This window comes from Ochotona curzoniae, unplaced genomic scaffold (genome assembly GCF_017591425.1).
Source record: "Ochotona curzoniae isolate NIBS_2020 unplaced genomic scaffold, NIBS_Ocur_1.0 patch83, whole genome shotgun sequence".
In the NCBI taxonomy this organism is placed as follows: Eukaryota; Metazoa; Chordata; class Mammalia; order Lagomorpha; family Ochotonidae; genus Ochotona; species Ochotona curzoniae.
The window spans coordinates 79,141-95,115 of NW_024467065.1; the positions used below are offsets into that span (position 1 = coordinate 79,141).

At 42.0% G+C, this 15,975-nt stretch overlaps 1 protein-coding gene across 2 annotated transcripts in view; it reads right to left on the bottom strand.

Moving 5' to 3' along the window:
- Positions 1-1,196: 1,196 nt before the first annotated feature.
- The window catches only part of LOC121168271 (zinc finger protein 260-like), a 28,940-nt gene continuing 14,161 nt past the window's right edge, over positions 1,197-15,975 (bottom strand). The window contains exons 2-7 of one of the 2 annotated variants that reach the window (XM_040998193.1): positions 9,058-9,113; positions 5,904-6,030; positions 5,569-5,661; positions 4,930-4,990; positions 3,504-4,351; positions 1,197-3,419 (exon numbers count right to left, since the gene is read on the bottom strand). In XM_040998193.1, coding sequence (XP_040854127.1) covers positions 2,218-3,419; positions 3,504-4,351; positions 4,930-4,990; positions 5,569-5,661; positions 5,904-6,030; positions 9,058-9,078 — 2,352 coding nt within the window. In that variant the 5' untranslated portion in view covers positions 9,079-9,113 and the 3' untranslated portion in view covers positions 1,197-2,217. Of the gene's footprint in view, positions 4,352-4,929; positions 4,991-5,568; positions 5,662-5,903; positions 6,031-9,057; positions 9,114-15,975 lie in introns of both variants that reach the window. The other variant, XM_040998192.1, reaches the window with a different exon arrangement.

Here is a 15,975-nt window from a genome sequence, read left to right on the forward strand (position 1 = left end):
CCATCTAGCTCCCTGCTTATTTCTTGGAAAAACAGTCGGGGATGGCACAAGTCTTTGGGACCTTCCAGCTACATGGGACACCTGGAAGAGGCTCTAGGTTTCTGCCTACGAATTTTATTTTAGATTTTGAAAACCAATGCTTTGAGAAACATTGCTACAAAGGACCACCCCCACAAGCATCAAGAGAGAAGCCGTGTAACTGTCCCTAATGAGATGCCTTTCAATATTGACAGCTATCCAGTGTTTCCCAGGGCAGAAGATTCAGAGGATCTGTGGCACTATGGGAACTGCTAATGTAGAGGAAACAGGGTGGAGGTGATGGGGCTGAGAGCAGTACACAACAATGGGCTATCATCTCCCTGTGGCACAGAGACCTGATAACCATCACAAGCACACATAGACACATTATAAGCATGTCTTGTCCCTCTCTGTCTTTAAGAAAAGCAGGTTAATGCTTATTGTTTTATAAAGCGATGCATAATTCCTAACAGACAACACATTTACATATACTACTTACAAGGAAAAATCCAAGTTTCAGTAAAAATTGCTATAGGTTCTTTCAATCACTGAAAATATCCATTTACAAATTCCACTTTTAATCTTTCTATGATACATTCTAAAGAAAAAGAAAGCCAACTGGTACATCTGTATACTATTTGCATGATATTTACATTTAGGTGACAATGAAAAAATGAGTCTTTAAATTTTTGGTATAAAAAATTTATTATTTTTAATTTTTGATGACATTTACATTTTGACCAGAGTAGGAACACTGTAGGACTAGGGAACTGTGAGTGAGACCATTATTTTCAATCTTCGTCATGAGAATGTTGGGGCCTCATGCAAATACTGGCGGAAAGCAGTTAGAAGTGCACAAACTTCATTCTTCAATTTAACTAAGGCATTGGCTACATGCTACGTAGTGCATTCTGCAGAAAAAGTTACCTCTTGCACTTGGTACTCAGAATTTTGGGTTTGATAGAGCCTTGTACCTAAAGATTAAGTAGTGAACGTGGTCAAGGCTGTCCCAGATGAGAAACATGCCAATGGGCTGCACACTAAACATTTGACTTACATCAACATCAGTCATGGCTTGCACTTTCATTTTTTAAAAAAATCTGAGTGCAGAGGTATAATGAGAAACAGAGCCAGACAAATATCTTCCATCCATTGGTTCACATTACAAATGGCTAAAGCAACAACTGAGCTGATATGAAGTCAGAATCCAGGAACTAGAAGTTCAAGCAAGGATACGAACTAGTGGTATTTATCTGGGAGGCCAGCACCTCAGATACAATCTTACTCTACAATGCTACAACACTAGCTCATTGTTAGGGTTGAAAGACTTAAGACCAAAGCTCATATGAGCAAAATGATTCATCTGGTGGCAAAAAACCTGCTTGTGAAGCCATGACACATGAAATCAGTGTGAATCTGAGCAGCAGTTCTGGCAGCTGACACACAAACTCCATTAGCCATCACCACATCCCAAGAATGTGATACCAGACAAATTTATGTGCCTGAGATATACCTGCAAGAGTATAGCAGCAGAGAAAGTGGCCAAAACTGATTCACATTTTCAAAGACATCACAAGAAAATCTCCACTCTGACGAAAGATACATTTTTCAAACCTGAGTATTTAGCATTACAGTTGTCACATGCCTCAAATAATAGTTGTGATTCCAATACTAGTCTGTAACAGGATGTAGGATGAGAGATTGTAAAAAAGCTATAACAGATCAGTGCAAATTAAAAAGATGGTACTTCAATCAAGTGTTATACAGTGATTATTCGATAACATTTTAAAATATGAAAGCAGAACTTATTCACATTTTTCACTCATATCAAAGGGACAACAAGTACAGATTGCATGTGAAATATCTTACAGCACCATGAAGCCTGTATACTGAAATAAAATGATACTACTCATAATTTTGCTGATGTGTAAATAAGAGCTGTACATCTGCAAAAGGTTTTTCAATACTGCTCATATTAAAAAGGTTACTCTGTTGTGTGAATTTTATGAGGTGATTAGATGTGACTTATGTCTAAAGAAAGGTAAGTGCTGGTAAATGGTTTTCCCAGACTCACCACATTTATGTTTTCATGTCTGAATTCTCTGGTGTCTAATCAAAGGCTTTTCAACATTCAACACATTTGTAAGGTTTGTGTGATTTCCAGTAAAATGCTTTACCACATTTACTACATTCCCAAAATTATTCCCTTGTGTGGATATTCTGATGTCTAACAAGAGATGACTGCTGCCAAAAGGCTTTCCCACAATAGTTGCACATATAAGGTTTTTCTCTTGTGTGGATCTTCTGAGGTTTGTTTAGGTATGACTTCTGAGCAAAAGCTTTTCCACACTGCCTACATTCATAAGGTTTTTCCCCTGCATGAATTGTCTGATGTGTAATGAGAGCTGACTGTGTGCAAAAGGCTTTTCCACACTGACTACATTCATAAGGTTTTTCCCGTGTGTGGATTTTCTCATGTTTGCTCAGCTTTGACTTCCGACAAAAAGCTTTCCCACAATCTTTACATTCATAAGGCTTTTCCCCTGTGTGAATTCTCTGATGTGAAATGAGAACTGACTTATAAGAAAAGGATTTCTTACATTCACTACATTCATACGGTTTTTCCCCGGTGTGGATTCTCTGATGCATGTTTAGGTTTGATTTACAGAAAAAAACTTTCCCACACACAATACATTCACAAGGATTTTGCCCTGTGTGGATTCCCTGATGTGTGATTAGGCGTGATTTCTGGGAAAAAGCTTTCCCACACTCACTACATTCATAAGGTTTTTCCCCTGTGTGGATTCTCTGATGTGTGATTAAATATGATTTTCGGTGAAAAGCTTTCCCACACTCACTACATTCATGAAGATTTTCCCCTGTATGGATTCTCTGATGTTTAAGGAGAGATGAGCGACCACAAAAGGCTTTTGGACACTCACTACATTTATAAGGCCTTTCCCCTGTGTGGATTCTCTGATGCATAATGAGATCTGATGGCATGTAAAAGGCTTTTCCACACTGAGGACACTGATAAGGTTTTTCCCCTGTGTGGATTTTGCGATGTCTAATTAGGTATGACTTCTGACAAAATGCTTTCCCACACTCACTACATTGATAAGGCTTTTCCCCTGTGTGGATTCTCTGATGTATTATGAGAGCTGACTTGTGGCAAAAGGCTTTCCCACACTCTTTACATTCATAAGGTTTTTCCCCTGTGTGGACTCTCTGATGTAGGATTAGATACGATTTCCAGCTAAAACCTTTCCCACAGTCACTACATTCATAAAGATCTTCCCCTGTGTGAATTCTCTGATGTCTATTGAGAGATGATTGGTCAGAAAAGGCTTTTGGACACTCACTGCATTCATAAGGTTTTTCTCCTGTGTGGATTCTCTGATGTGTAATCAGGTGTGATTTCTGGCAAAAAACTTTCTTACACTGACTACATTCATGAAGATTTTGCCCTGTGTGGATTCTGCGATGTTTAATGAGAGATGACTGCTGGCAAAAGGCTTTTGGACACTCACTACATTTATAAGGCCTTTCCCCTGTGTGGATTCTCTGATGTATAATGAGATCTGATGGCATGAAAAAGGCTTTTCCACACTGAGGACACTGATAAGGTTTTTCCCCTGTGTGGATTTTGCGATGTCTAATTAGGTATGACTTCTGACAAAATGCTTTCCCACACTCACTACATTGATAAGGCTTTTCCCCTGTGTGGATTCTCTGATGTATTATGAGGGCTGACTTGTGGCAAAAGGCTTTCCCACACTCTTTACATTCATAAGGTTTTTTTCCTGTGTGGACTCTCTGATGTAGGATTAGATATGATTTCCGGCTAAAACCTTTCCCACAGTCACTACATTCATAAAGATCTTCCCCTGTGTGAATTCTCTGATGTCTAATGAGAGATGATTGGTCAGAAAAGGCTTTTGGACACTCACTGCATTCATAAGGTTTTTCTCCTGTGTGGATTCTCTGATGTGTGATCAGGTGTGATTTCTGGCAAAAAACTTTCTTACACTGACTACATTCATGAAGATTTTGCCCTGTGTGGATTCTGCGATGTTTAATGAGAGATGACTGCTGGCAAAAGGCCTTTGGACACTCACTAAATTCATACGCTTTTCCCCCTGTGTGGATTCTCTGATGTGTAATGAGAGCTAACTTGTGGCAAAAGGCTTTTTCACAGTCACTACATCCATAAGGTTTTTCCCATGTGTGGATTTTGTGATGTTTGATTAGGTATGACTTCTGATGAAAAGTTTTCCCACTCTCAGGTACATTAGAGGCATGCTTTTTTCCAAATGTCATTGCATCAGGATTCCTAGGAAAAAGACACATTTTAAAATAAATGATGGTCTTTCCCTCTCGCCATTTAAGAAGCACCTCATTTCTGAGCTCTCTTCTGGGAGGTGGTTTGGCCCTTTCCTATTGTAAATACACTGGGTCACTTTCAGAGTAAAAGTCCTGTCTGCAACTGAATCCCATTTCTGTTTCCATGCTAAGTTGCAGAAAGCACCACTGAGCTTTCCTGTGTACATTTTCCCTGCCTCCCAACTGAAGATGAGTAAGATATCTGGGTCTTAGACCAGAACCATGTGGCTTGACTCAGCAAAGGGAAGACTTCACAAGGTCGGTATGCCTTTTGTCAAATGGTACTGAATCTATGGAAATGAATCGGCACCAGATGGTCAAGAATAAACATGGGCCCACCCACCCAACGCCTAGTTCTGGGTGCAATGAAAAGAGAGAAAGGAAAGGAAAAGAATTACATTTCTCAAGTTTCTTTGGTACCCTTTCCATTTCACATCATGTTTCAAGTATGGCCAGAGCTAAAATTAAGCATCTATGTAATGCAACTCGTTTTTGAGTTATTATATAATTTTTGTGATTACAACTTGCCTTAAGATTCCTTCTTGACTTTCCTGATTAGCTTCAAGCAGCTCATTCTTTTTGTAGGACTCTAAAATGAGGAAAAAAGAGTAACCATATCCATGAATCACAACTAAGTATTTCTGTTCAAATGCTCAAGTAAAGCTGATGAGGTTTTTTTGCAATTCTACAGAAGATTTTAACATCAGTAAAATGTGGACATTTAATACATTAATATAATAGCCTTTTTTTTTTGCATTTTCAATAACTTGGAATTTTTTATTTTATATTGATGGGGAAACAGCAGAAAACGTGATACAGAAATTCTAACTAAAGCTTGGAATGTCTTACATCCCATAATAGAACTACTTTGTCTCATCTTTGCTACTCTGCTTCCAATACAACTTCCTGAAAACATATCCTGGGAGGTGGCAGATGATGATTCAAGTGGTTGGGATCATGTAAGAGATCAATATGCAGTTCTAGATGTTTTACTTTAAGCTGGCAAATTTTAACAGCTGAAGGCACTGTTAGAATAAACCTAAACATGCAGACTATAGAATGCCTGTGTCTCATGCATGACATTAGCTGTCCTTTGGGAAGAAACTTTCCCAGCCAACATTTACTGAACTATGTTATCAACTTCCCTGCTCGTATGTGCTGACTTACCTGGAAGTCCCTGGTTTACAGAGTTTTCCAATGTCCAATGCACTGATTCTTGCTCCAACTTGAAGATCACATCAGGCTTTGCAATGTAGAACCCTGTTAAAGAGAAATAATGTAGACTGTGAAAGCACTAATTTGGGGACTTCAAGGAGAAAAGCGTGGTTCCAGGATTTTTGTCACAAATGGTCTAATAGGAATTATTCTCTGACAATCTGATAGATGTTCAGGTTCTTTACAGTCGTAAATACTAGTCCTATGAAGTCCTAAACTTTAAAAACTCTTTAGTTTGTCAACTGTACAGAAGATATTCTGCTTGGGCATGACAGAATTTCACTCACCCAAGGACAGCAGATTGCCATAGGTTTCAAGCATCACATCCTTGTACAGAGTTTTCTGAGCATTGTTCATGTGAAGCCATTCTTCCTGGGTGAAGTCCACAGCCACGTCTTCGAATGACAACAACATCTAGAAAAACATGTGTCTCCTCAGTCCTGGATCCTTACACGGAATGACTGGCAGTGCATTCTATATATGCTTAAGTTGCAACTTGTATGGACACAGCTGAATTTACAATCTATACAACATCACAGAGTAAAATGAAAATGAAAATATCTGCCCTGTATTATTCTGTAAGACAGTTCTCTCTAATGACTCTGATTCTAATTAACTGTTGAAGGCACTGGATATTATATTTGCCAGAAATATATACAGTCTTCAACAATATCTATAGTCTTTAAACACTAATACCAAAAAATGTAACCCATGTGAGAGTAATGTTCTGGATGGTCAGTATTTTGTATATCCTTTGTTTAAAGCTCTTGAGAAATATAAAGTAGGTTTTTTATTCTTTGTTACTATTATTATTTACTTGGCATGTCTTGATTTATCTAATGGAGTGTTATAATTGTGATTCTGAAATGAAATCAAAGTATGCGGTTTTAAAAAGTGGAGAGGAAGATGAATAGTTAATGCAGGCAGGAGAGAGGGTAGAAAAGGAAAATAAACTAAAATCTGTATTTTTGATATATGTAAAATTTGCTCACTACATACAAATGTTTGTATACGTATGTATGTATGTATGCACACTAGATAGAAACACTACATCATAACAGATGATGCCTCAGAATGACATAATTATGAAGTAAATGTGCCTGAAAACAAAGGCTCAAAAGACATGACACAAAGTACACAAAAGAAATGAAAAAATTACAAATAGTGTTAAAAAGTTTGTATGCATTTTACAGTAAATGAAAAACTGATAAAAATATCAATTACAAACATAAATGACAATATTTATACTTCACTCTGTGGATTATGACAAAACATATGCTGAACTAAAAGTCAAAAGTACAATTATTAAGGCCAGGGTGATAATGGTAGGCAAGGCAGAGCAGTTCAGGATGGCCCCAAGACTTGGGATCCTGTATCCACATGCAAGACCCAGGAAGCTCCTGGCTTCAGATCAGTTCAGCTCTGGCTGTTGCAGTCACTTGGGGATTGAACCAGCGAAAAAAGAATCTTTCTCTCTGTATCTCCCTCTATTATCTGCCTTTCCAAAATATGTATATATACACATATATATGTACATTTATACATATATTTAAATATTTTGCCGTTTAGATCTTTTTTAAGACAAATGAAGACTAGAAGATCTAAACGGCAAAATATTTATACATTATTTATACATTATTTATTACATACAATATTTATACATTATTATTCATTTGTCTTAAAATATATATGTATATGTATACATATATATGTATATGTATGGGTCATATGTATGACCCAAGGCCCTAGGCAGACATCCACTGCATTCCCAGGCCAAATTCAGGGAGGCTGATGGGAAGTGGGGCCACTGGGACACAAATTGGTGACCATATGGGATCGTGGCTCATGCAAGGCAAGGCAAGGACTTTAGCCACTAGACTATGGTGTGGGTACCATGTTCCACTTTGAATTCATTTTCCTGCTTTTGCCCTGAGAAGGCAACAGACGATGGCTCAACTCCTTGAACACCTCTGCCCATGAGTGAGGTCCGAAGTGGCTTCTGGTTTTGGCTTGCCTTGGCTGTTGCCATTGTAGCCATGTGGGGAGTAAAGTAACAGATGGAAGATCTCTATCTCTCTCACCTTTTTTCTACTGCTCTGCATTCAAATAGAAACCAAACATAATGCCACAAAGGACAGCTCTGTGGTTCAGTAGATAAAGCTACTGGCATCCCACATGGGCAATGGTTCATAGCCTGGATGCTCCACTTCTGACCCAACTCTCGATAACAGGCCTGGAAAGGAAGTGGAAGATGGATCAAGCATGTGGGTTCCTGTAACCAAGTCACAGACATGGACAAAACTTCTGGCTCATGGCTTCAGACTTGCTTACCTCTGGCCATTCCAATTATTGAGGAGTGACCAGCACATAGCAGATCTTTCTCCATCTCACCTTCTTTCTCAATAGCTCTGCTTTACAAATTAAAAAATCTTAAAGGAAAAGAAAGCACCCTGCAGTAGGAAATGGCATTGGCATTACGGCACTGCACATTCAGCTGCCATTAGCCCCATTTCCAATCCAGCTCTAAGCTACTGTACATTGGAATCAGTGACAGATGGCTCAAGTATTTGGGTGGGACACTCAGATGGACCTCCTACTTCTTCTCTTTGACATGGCCCAGCCCTGACCATTGGGACCACTTGGAGGTACAATCAGCACACAGCAGACAGGTCTCTGTCTCTCTCCTCTTTCTGTAACTCAGTCTTTTAAATAAGTAAATAAATGGGATTTATTTAAATATTTAACAAAAAAATGTAGCATATTTCATTCTCCACACATTCCTGTAGCAGCTCATGAATATACTATACCCTCCAAATGTTATTAGCCATCACACTATGTCAGCAATTCAAAAAAAAGCAAAAAAAGCCAAAAAAAAAAAAAAAAAAAAAAAAACCCACAATAATGAATATTACTACTCTAAATCAAATGTTTGAGTGTTTATTTTCAGGTTGGTACTCAGTCATTTTGATTGTATCATGTATAAGGTCTGCAAAAATCATTTTGAAGTTGATATCCCACAGTAATTAACGATTTTAGTTTCAAACTGAATCATGTACATTGAGGACCTGAGATAAGTGGGAGGCTGGGTGGGGCTTCTCCCTTTATCTCCACATTTACCCCAGATACAAAAAAAAAAAAAAAAGAGAATGTGGAAATGATAGCCTTATACACTTTCCTATAGCTCTTGAACCTTTGTGCCCTAATTAACCATGTAAAGATTGTCAAACATAAAGAAAAAAAAAACTGAATCATGTAAATAATATGTCTGTCTTATGGCATCAGAAAACGTGGAAAGTTTCATTCAGCTCTAACCGCCCCAATGTCTTAGTTATGACAATTTTACCTTCATTCCCTCTTGGATTTTCATTTGATTTTATGAAACATCAAAAAGCCCCTACAATACAATGTAAAAACAAGCTAAGAAGTAAACAGACAACTTACTGAAGGTGTGTTCGAAAGCATGTCTTGGAAGTAAGTGGTGGGCTGCAGGGCTACACCTGCAAGAGAAGGTGGGGAGAGGGAGTTAGGAATTGGTCTTGCTTGTTCCTAGTCCCCTTAGTGGCTCCTATTGTGCTAAGTAATGTCAAGACAGGAACCAGACACAATGGCTGGAGACACAAAAACCCTCACCTTCCCTGGGCAAGAACAGTGCTTTAAAGAGGACAGTGCCAGGAAGGCTTCCTTGAAACAGCATCAACCATTTCAATAATTGGCAGTGATTAATTAGGTTCTTCTTAGCTTAATTCAAACATTTACTACTTATTTAAAAACAATAATGTTACTGCCAAGCACGTACCTATTTTTCAACAACCATTGTTCAGATTACAACATATCACAGAAAAACATCAGTTACTAAAATTGATGCTACAGCCAAATAACTGGGTATTAAGTATTTTCCTAGTTCTACAGAGGAGCTGCAGAAGGATTTCCATTAGAACACTGCTTGCACTTACTACTAAAATTATGTAAAGGCAGAAATCTTTCAATCAGAGTAATTTTGTCTACACCTACATAGGAAATATAGATAAAAGTATTCTACACAGATTGTTAGTAATTATTCCAAATGAAAGTTCCTAAGTCTTCAATGACACTTCTCAGTTCAAAAACCCCCATGACACTTGACTTTGCCATTTTATTTGTCTTAGCCCACAGGACATCTATGAATATGGCAGCAACATTGTTTGAAAATATTTTGGGGCCCGATACAGTAGCCTAGTGGCTAAAGTCCTTGCCTTGCATGCGTCGGGATCCCATATGGGTGCCGCTTCTAATCCCAGCAGCCCCGCTTCCCATTCAGTTCCCTGCTTGTGGCCTGGGATAGATGTCAAGGATGGCCCAAAGCCTTGGGACCCTGCACATGCGTTGGAGGCCCAGAAGAGGCTCTGGACTCCTGGCTTTGGATCAGGAAGAAGCTCCGGAGCCTGTCTTCAATTGGCTCAGCTCCAGCCATTTCAGCCACTTGGGGAGTGAATCATTGGATGAAAGATTTTCCTCTCTGCATGTGTGACTTTACAATAAAAATAAATAAAAAAAAAAAAAATTAAAAAAAAATCTTTACCTCATGAAATAGTTATGTCAAAAGCCAGAGAAAAACATTACACTTAGAAGAGTGAATGTCATGATACATGAGGTTGGGCTACTGCTTGGGACAGATCATGCCTGACAACCAAACGCCTTGTCTATGCCTACTGGCTATTTATCACTTCCAATGCAGCATTCTGCTGTTGGGCCTGGAACACAGTGGGTGGGTTCCAGGACCCCCAGGGAAACCTAGATGGATTCCTGTTCCTGGCCTAAGCATGGCAGAGCCCTGACATCTTGGGCATGAATAAACTAGTGATGGAATATTCTCATCTCTCTGCAATCTATGCTTCAATTAAATATTGCATTTCTAAAATGATCACAAAACAATATACTGTATATAGAACTATATTTCAGGTTGATTAGTGGATATGTTGGTGAGTCATAAAGAATTACATTTCAAATTCAATTAGGAGAACTTTTCAAAGATATTTATTTCCTTTAATTGTTTTTATTTTTGATGATTTTTACATAGTTGACTAGAGTGATAAGGGTCAAGGATTATAGGAAGGTAGGTGAAACCAACATTTTCATATTCTCTTATTTTTCTTCCCTATATCTGAGGGGAGGAAAGAGACAGGAAAGAAGCACACTCAACCTCCAAACTGCCTCTGCACCCTAAGATGGAGGATAGCCACCCAACACCATCCCAGCACCCCTGAAGTGGGACATACTCCGAGGGTGCTAGGGTCCATGTGGTGGGTGTGGAAGACAGAAAGGTGTGAAGAGTATTGTCCCATTACAGGCAGGGCCGCAAGGAACTTCCCGCTGTGTGGCAGGGCCCGGTGGATGTCTCTACAATGAATGCACCTGAATGCATCACCTGAATGCAGCTCCACCTCCCTTTGCATGGACACCGGACAACCCCACTGAGTATTCTGTAATCTAGTTAGGCATTGTCTGCCTCTGTGGGAGTTGGTGTTTACTACCAATGTGAGCTTGGAAGTTGATGTTGCTTGATACCTTTTTAGCAAAAGGGCCTTTTATTATTGCTGTCTCAGCTGCCCCCATTGACCATATGCTAATCAAGGGTGTTAAGTCCCTAGGTGTAGTGGGAATCTATTCTTTCCCTCTTTCCTTGATCTTTAGGTCCCTCCTTCTGTGATGCATTTCCTCCCTTAACTGATTCAAGATCAAGTTGTAGGATGAGGATTGTAGTAGGAATGTGTTACTGATTGATATGCACCATCTATTGAGAACTTCCTGACCACAGGATCAGGATGGATAACATCCTGCTTTAAGGTGAAGCAAATGGCAGAATTATCCTTAGAAACACCCACTTGACCATGATGTAAACAGTCTGAGCCAGATTTTGACTGCTTCTGTATAAAGCGGACAGCTTTCTTGCATTGTCCATTATGATCATGAAATCGTAGTGGTCCATTTCTTTCCTCTTTATGCCTTATCCATGCACCCTTCGCGAGTTCTGAACTCAGCTGGAGCTGGACTCTGGAACAAGGGTCCTGCTCAAGAGGTTTTGCTAGTTCAACAATTCTGAATTACTGCCAATCTTGCCACTCCAATCACAACGAAATCTCTCTAGAATCCACTGGTTCACAGAGTTCACATTAGACTTTCCATTTGCCCAGTTCTTTACTGCCAACTCTTGGCTGGGGTAGTTGATCAATTTGTTCTGTTCTCTGTCCTCTACAGACTCCAATGTACTGTCATATCCTTCATGTGTACCTGGATATGCTGTTCACTGCTCCATCTAAGTCACTGAGGAGGCTCAGCCTTGACAATGCACTCTTTGGTCAGACCACAGAACCTGCAATTCTCTCCATGGCTGGGGTTCTGAGTCCAGCAATTCAGTTGGGGGGATCCCCAAAGAAACATCATCTGAGGTGATCCCAGATCTAACTCTTGTGTGTGCTTGCCAAATCAGTGTCTGGCACAGTCCGTTGCACACACTGGTAGTTGCAATTGCTGGGTCACTTCTGTCTCCATTCCTGATTTCTATGCAAACCAATGGGAGCTATAGCCTATTCAGAGTGATCTGCAATAACCCCCACAAGGCCCAACCCTGCCCTGGTTCCCATGCTTATCAGTATGTCAAACAGACTGGTCCAGTCTGTCCTACATCCCATTCAGCTCTCATACTTGACAATGGGCACTGAAACCTAGATCAACCCAACCAGCTCCACTATCCAGCCACACATGTGCCAGTGGGTGACACTCTGTCAAGCCATGCCTGTCCCAGTTCTGGTTTCATGATCACCAGGCAGAGTGGCAACCCAAGATGCAGGTGCCCACTGTTTCCCTACTGAGTCCACTCCCACTCACGGATCTTGCACTCTCCAGGTGGTTCTATAGTTTAAGTTGACAGAATTTACCCCACATGCCAGCATCTGCCAGCTAATGATGTGGCAAAATCCAACCAATTCTCACCCACTCTGGCGTATGCAGACAGCAGTAGGAATAGTCAATCTAGTCTGCCTTACCCCTGATCCAGCTCACATGAGGCCAACGGTTTGTAGCCCTGCCTGAGTTGGTCTGCCCCCATCAACTCATGCTTTCCAGTGTGACTGGTGATCCAGCAGGACAGTCCAATGCAGCCCCTTACCTGATCGTCCCCTTCCCCATTGGTCTCACCTGTGATGGTTGGGTACTGAGCCCCAGTCTGGCATGGCCAACCTCACCTTGACATTTGCCAGTAGGTGCTGTAGTCTAGCTCAGCCTAGCCAACCACCCAGTCCTGGCCCTCATGTGTACTGGCTTGTGTTGTGACCCAACCCAGCTGACACACATTCCATTCTGGTGCTCATTTTCACCATCGTGTGATATGAACTGGCTCAGCCTAGTTTGCCCCAGACTTGAGCTAAATGTATGCCTTTGGGTACCATTCCCTGGCCTGGTCTGGGCTGCTCTCTATCGTGCTTCCTGTGCTCACCTGCAGGAACTGTGTCCTGACAGAGGAGTTTCCCAAGCTCCTCCATCAGAACCTCTCCCAATGCCAGATCTCATGCACACCAGTGGGTCCACGGGTCAGTTCTACTTAGTCCACCTCTTGTCCTAGCAGGAACAGTGGCCTTTCCTGATCAGCCCTCACCTGCTCTACTTTTTACTCTTGGGTGTTACAGCCCAGCCAAGCCTGGTCCACATACAGACACAGCTCACACCTGGATCAGCAGGGGCAGACATCTAGCCTAGCCTGTCCCACACCTACCCTGGTTCTCACAAGCACTGTGGGTGCTAGAGTCTGGCCCAGCCTGGTACACCCCAGACCCAATCCACACTTGTGCTGAAAGACACTGTAACCATGTCCAGACCAGAGCGTAGACCCTACTCTGGCTTTTGTACTATCCAGTGAGAACCACATCCCAGCTAGTGTGTCCCCTTTGCTTCCCAACCAGGCTTGTTCCCAGCTATAGATCTTGTGTGTGCCAGTGGTTGCTCTAACCCAGCTTAACATAGTCCCTTACCTGTCTTGACCTTTGCCTTTGGATGCTGTAGCCTGGCCTGTCCCAGCCTGCCCCCAGTCTGAACTCTTGCTGGCAGGTGTTAGAACCTGACCCTGCTCAGTCTACTCCCATCCCTGGCTCATGCAAACATGGAGGTCTGACAGCCTAGCTTGGTATGACCTGCGCTCCAACCTGGTTGGTCCACACTTGGTGATGCGGCAAAGACTGCTTGGCCCTGCCCAATCTGCTCCTTCAAAAATCAACCTACACATCTGCCAACATGTGGTGCCACCTTGTCCAGCCTATCCAGACCCCAGGCCTGGACCCCATGCTTACCACTAGGCGTTATGACCCACTAGGCAAGTTTCTGTGTTCCCTGACTTGGCCCACTCCTAGACCCAGATCTCACGCATGCCAGCAAGAGTTAGGTCCTTGTAGGCATATCAGGCCCCTCCATCTTGTCCTTGTATGAGCTGGTGAATGTTGTATCCTGGGCCACCACACAACTTGTTTTAGGACGTACATATGGGTGCTGCAGGCTGGTCCTGCCCCACCTACTCTTGGCCCCAGTACCTGTGAGTGTTGGCAGGTTCTATGGTCACACCTAGCTCATCCTATCACCACCCCAACTCTTAAGCTATCCAGCAGGGCTTGATTTTCCATGGGGTTGGTTCTACTCAAGCCCTGCATATTCTACCACTGCACCTGTAAGCCCTAGAATTTGCCCAATATTCAGATACCCCCCAGCAGTTACTACGTTGCTGGAAGGTCCTTCTACCCAAGCCCCCAAGGTCGAACTCACCTGACCAAAACATCCCCCCTCCAAGATGGTGGCAGTGGGCAGAGCCAGGGACCCGAATGGCAGAGATTCCCTCACACTGTATTTATCGTGAAAAGAGAAAACTCATGCCCAGGCAAGCCCTGGATTCACCCACTGCTTGGCAGTGGTACCTAGGGCCAGGGCCCCAAGCACTAAGTCTGACCTGGCTCTCCAGGGGATCCCCAGGAGCCTCCACCTCAAAGATCTTTCTATAAGTGATGTTTTTTACAGGTGTTGGGCACTCTAGTTTGTTTTATTCATATCAAAATTTCTATTATTATTAGTAGTAAAGGTAACTTTTCTATTTTTTTTAAATAATTGAAAATGAATTCATGCCAAAATCTGCAGTACTTCTGCTTGTCAATAATAGATAACAGATATTAAGTGAGAAAAACTGCATTATAAACCTAACATATTCACACAATTCAAAGTATTGGAAAAAGAACAGGTTGGCATCTTCAAGAAAGTATCTTTTCTTTTTTTAAGAGTTATTTATTTTCATTGCAAAGTCAGATATACAGAGAGAAGAAGAGACAGAGAGGAAGATCTTCTATCCAATGATTCACTTCCCAAGTGACTGCAACAGCCAGGGCTGTGCTGATCTGAAGCCAGCAGCTAGGAATCTCCTCCAGGTCTCTCACACAGGTGCAGAATCCCCAGGCTTTGGTCCATCTTCAACTGCTTTCCCAGGCCACAAGCAGGGAGCTGGATGGGAAGCAGGGCCACTGGGATTAAAACCGGCACCCACACTGGATCCTGGCACGTTCAAGGCGAGGACTTTAAACATTAGGCTATAGCACCGGGACCCGAAAAAATAAGTAAATCTTAAAAGACAAGACAAGAAAAGAAAAAGGTCCCAGTGCAGTAGTGGCTAAAATCCTCGCCTTCCATGCCTGAGATCACATATGGATGCCGGTTCATATCCCAGTGGCCCCACTTCCTTTTCCAGCTCGTACTTGTGGCCTGGGCAGTCCAAAGCCTTGGGACCCTGCCCCAGTGTGGGAGACCAGGAAGAAGTTACTGGCTCCTGACTTCAGATCGGCTCAGGTCTAGCTGTGGAGGCTACTTGAGGAGTGAATCAATGGATGGAAGACCTTTCTCTCCTCTCCTTCACTCTTAAATCTGATTTTCCAATAAAAAAAAATAAATAAATCTTAAAATTAAAAAAGTTCACAATTAAAAAGATTTCTGGGGAAGATCCTGCCCTCAACCTTCCACTAATAAAGGACTTTCAAGGGTTGCAGAGTGGGGCAGCAAGCTAATTCCCCAGCTTTGGCCTGGGCATCTCCTATGCAATCTAGTTTAACTCCTTGCTGCTCCTGTCGCCGGGTGCGAGAGAGATCACAGCGGACTCAGCTGCAGGATGTTCAGGAGCGGTCTTTATTGCCCTCGCCTGGGGACAGCAGCTCCCACTACACTCCAGGAACTACTGCACTGTATGTCAGAAGCCAGGGGTTTTTAAGCCCTCACTCTCCAATTAGTTGGAAAGGTACACAGTACAACGTTTTAGCAGGAAGGAGGAAGGGAAGGTCCGGAGGCACTGAGTACTTCCCACGA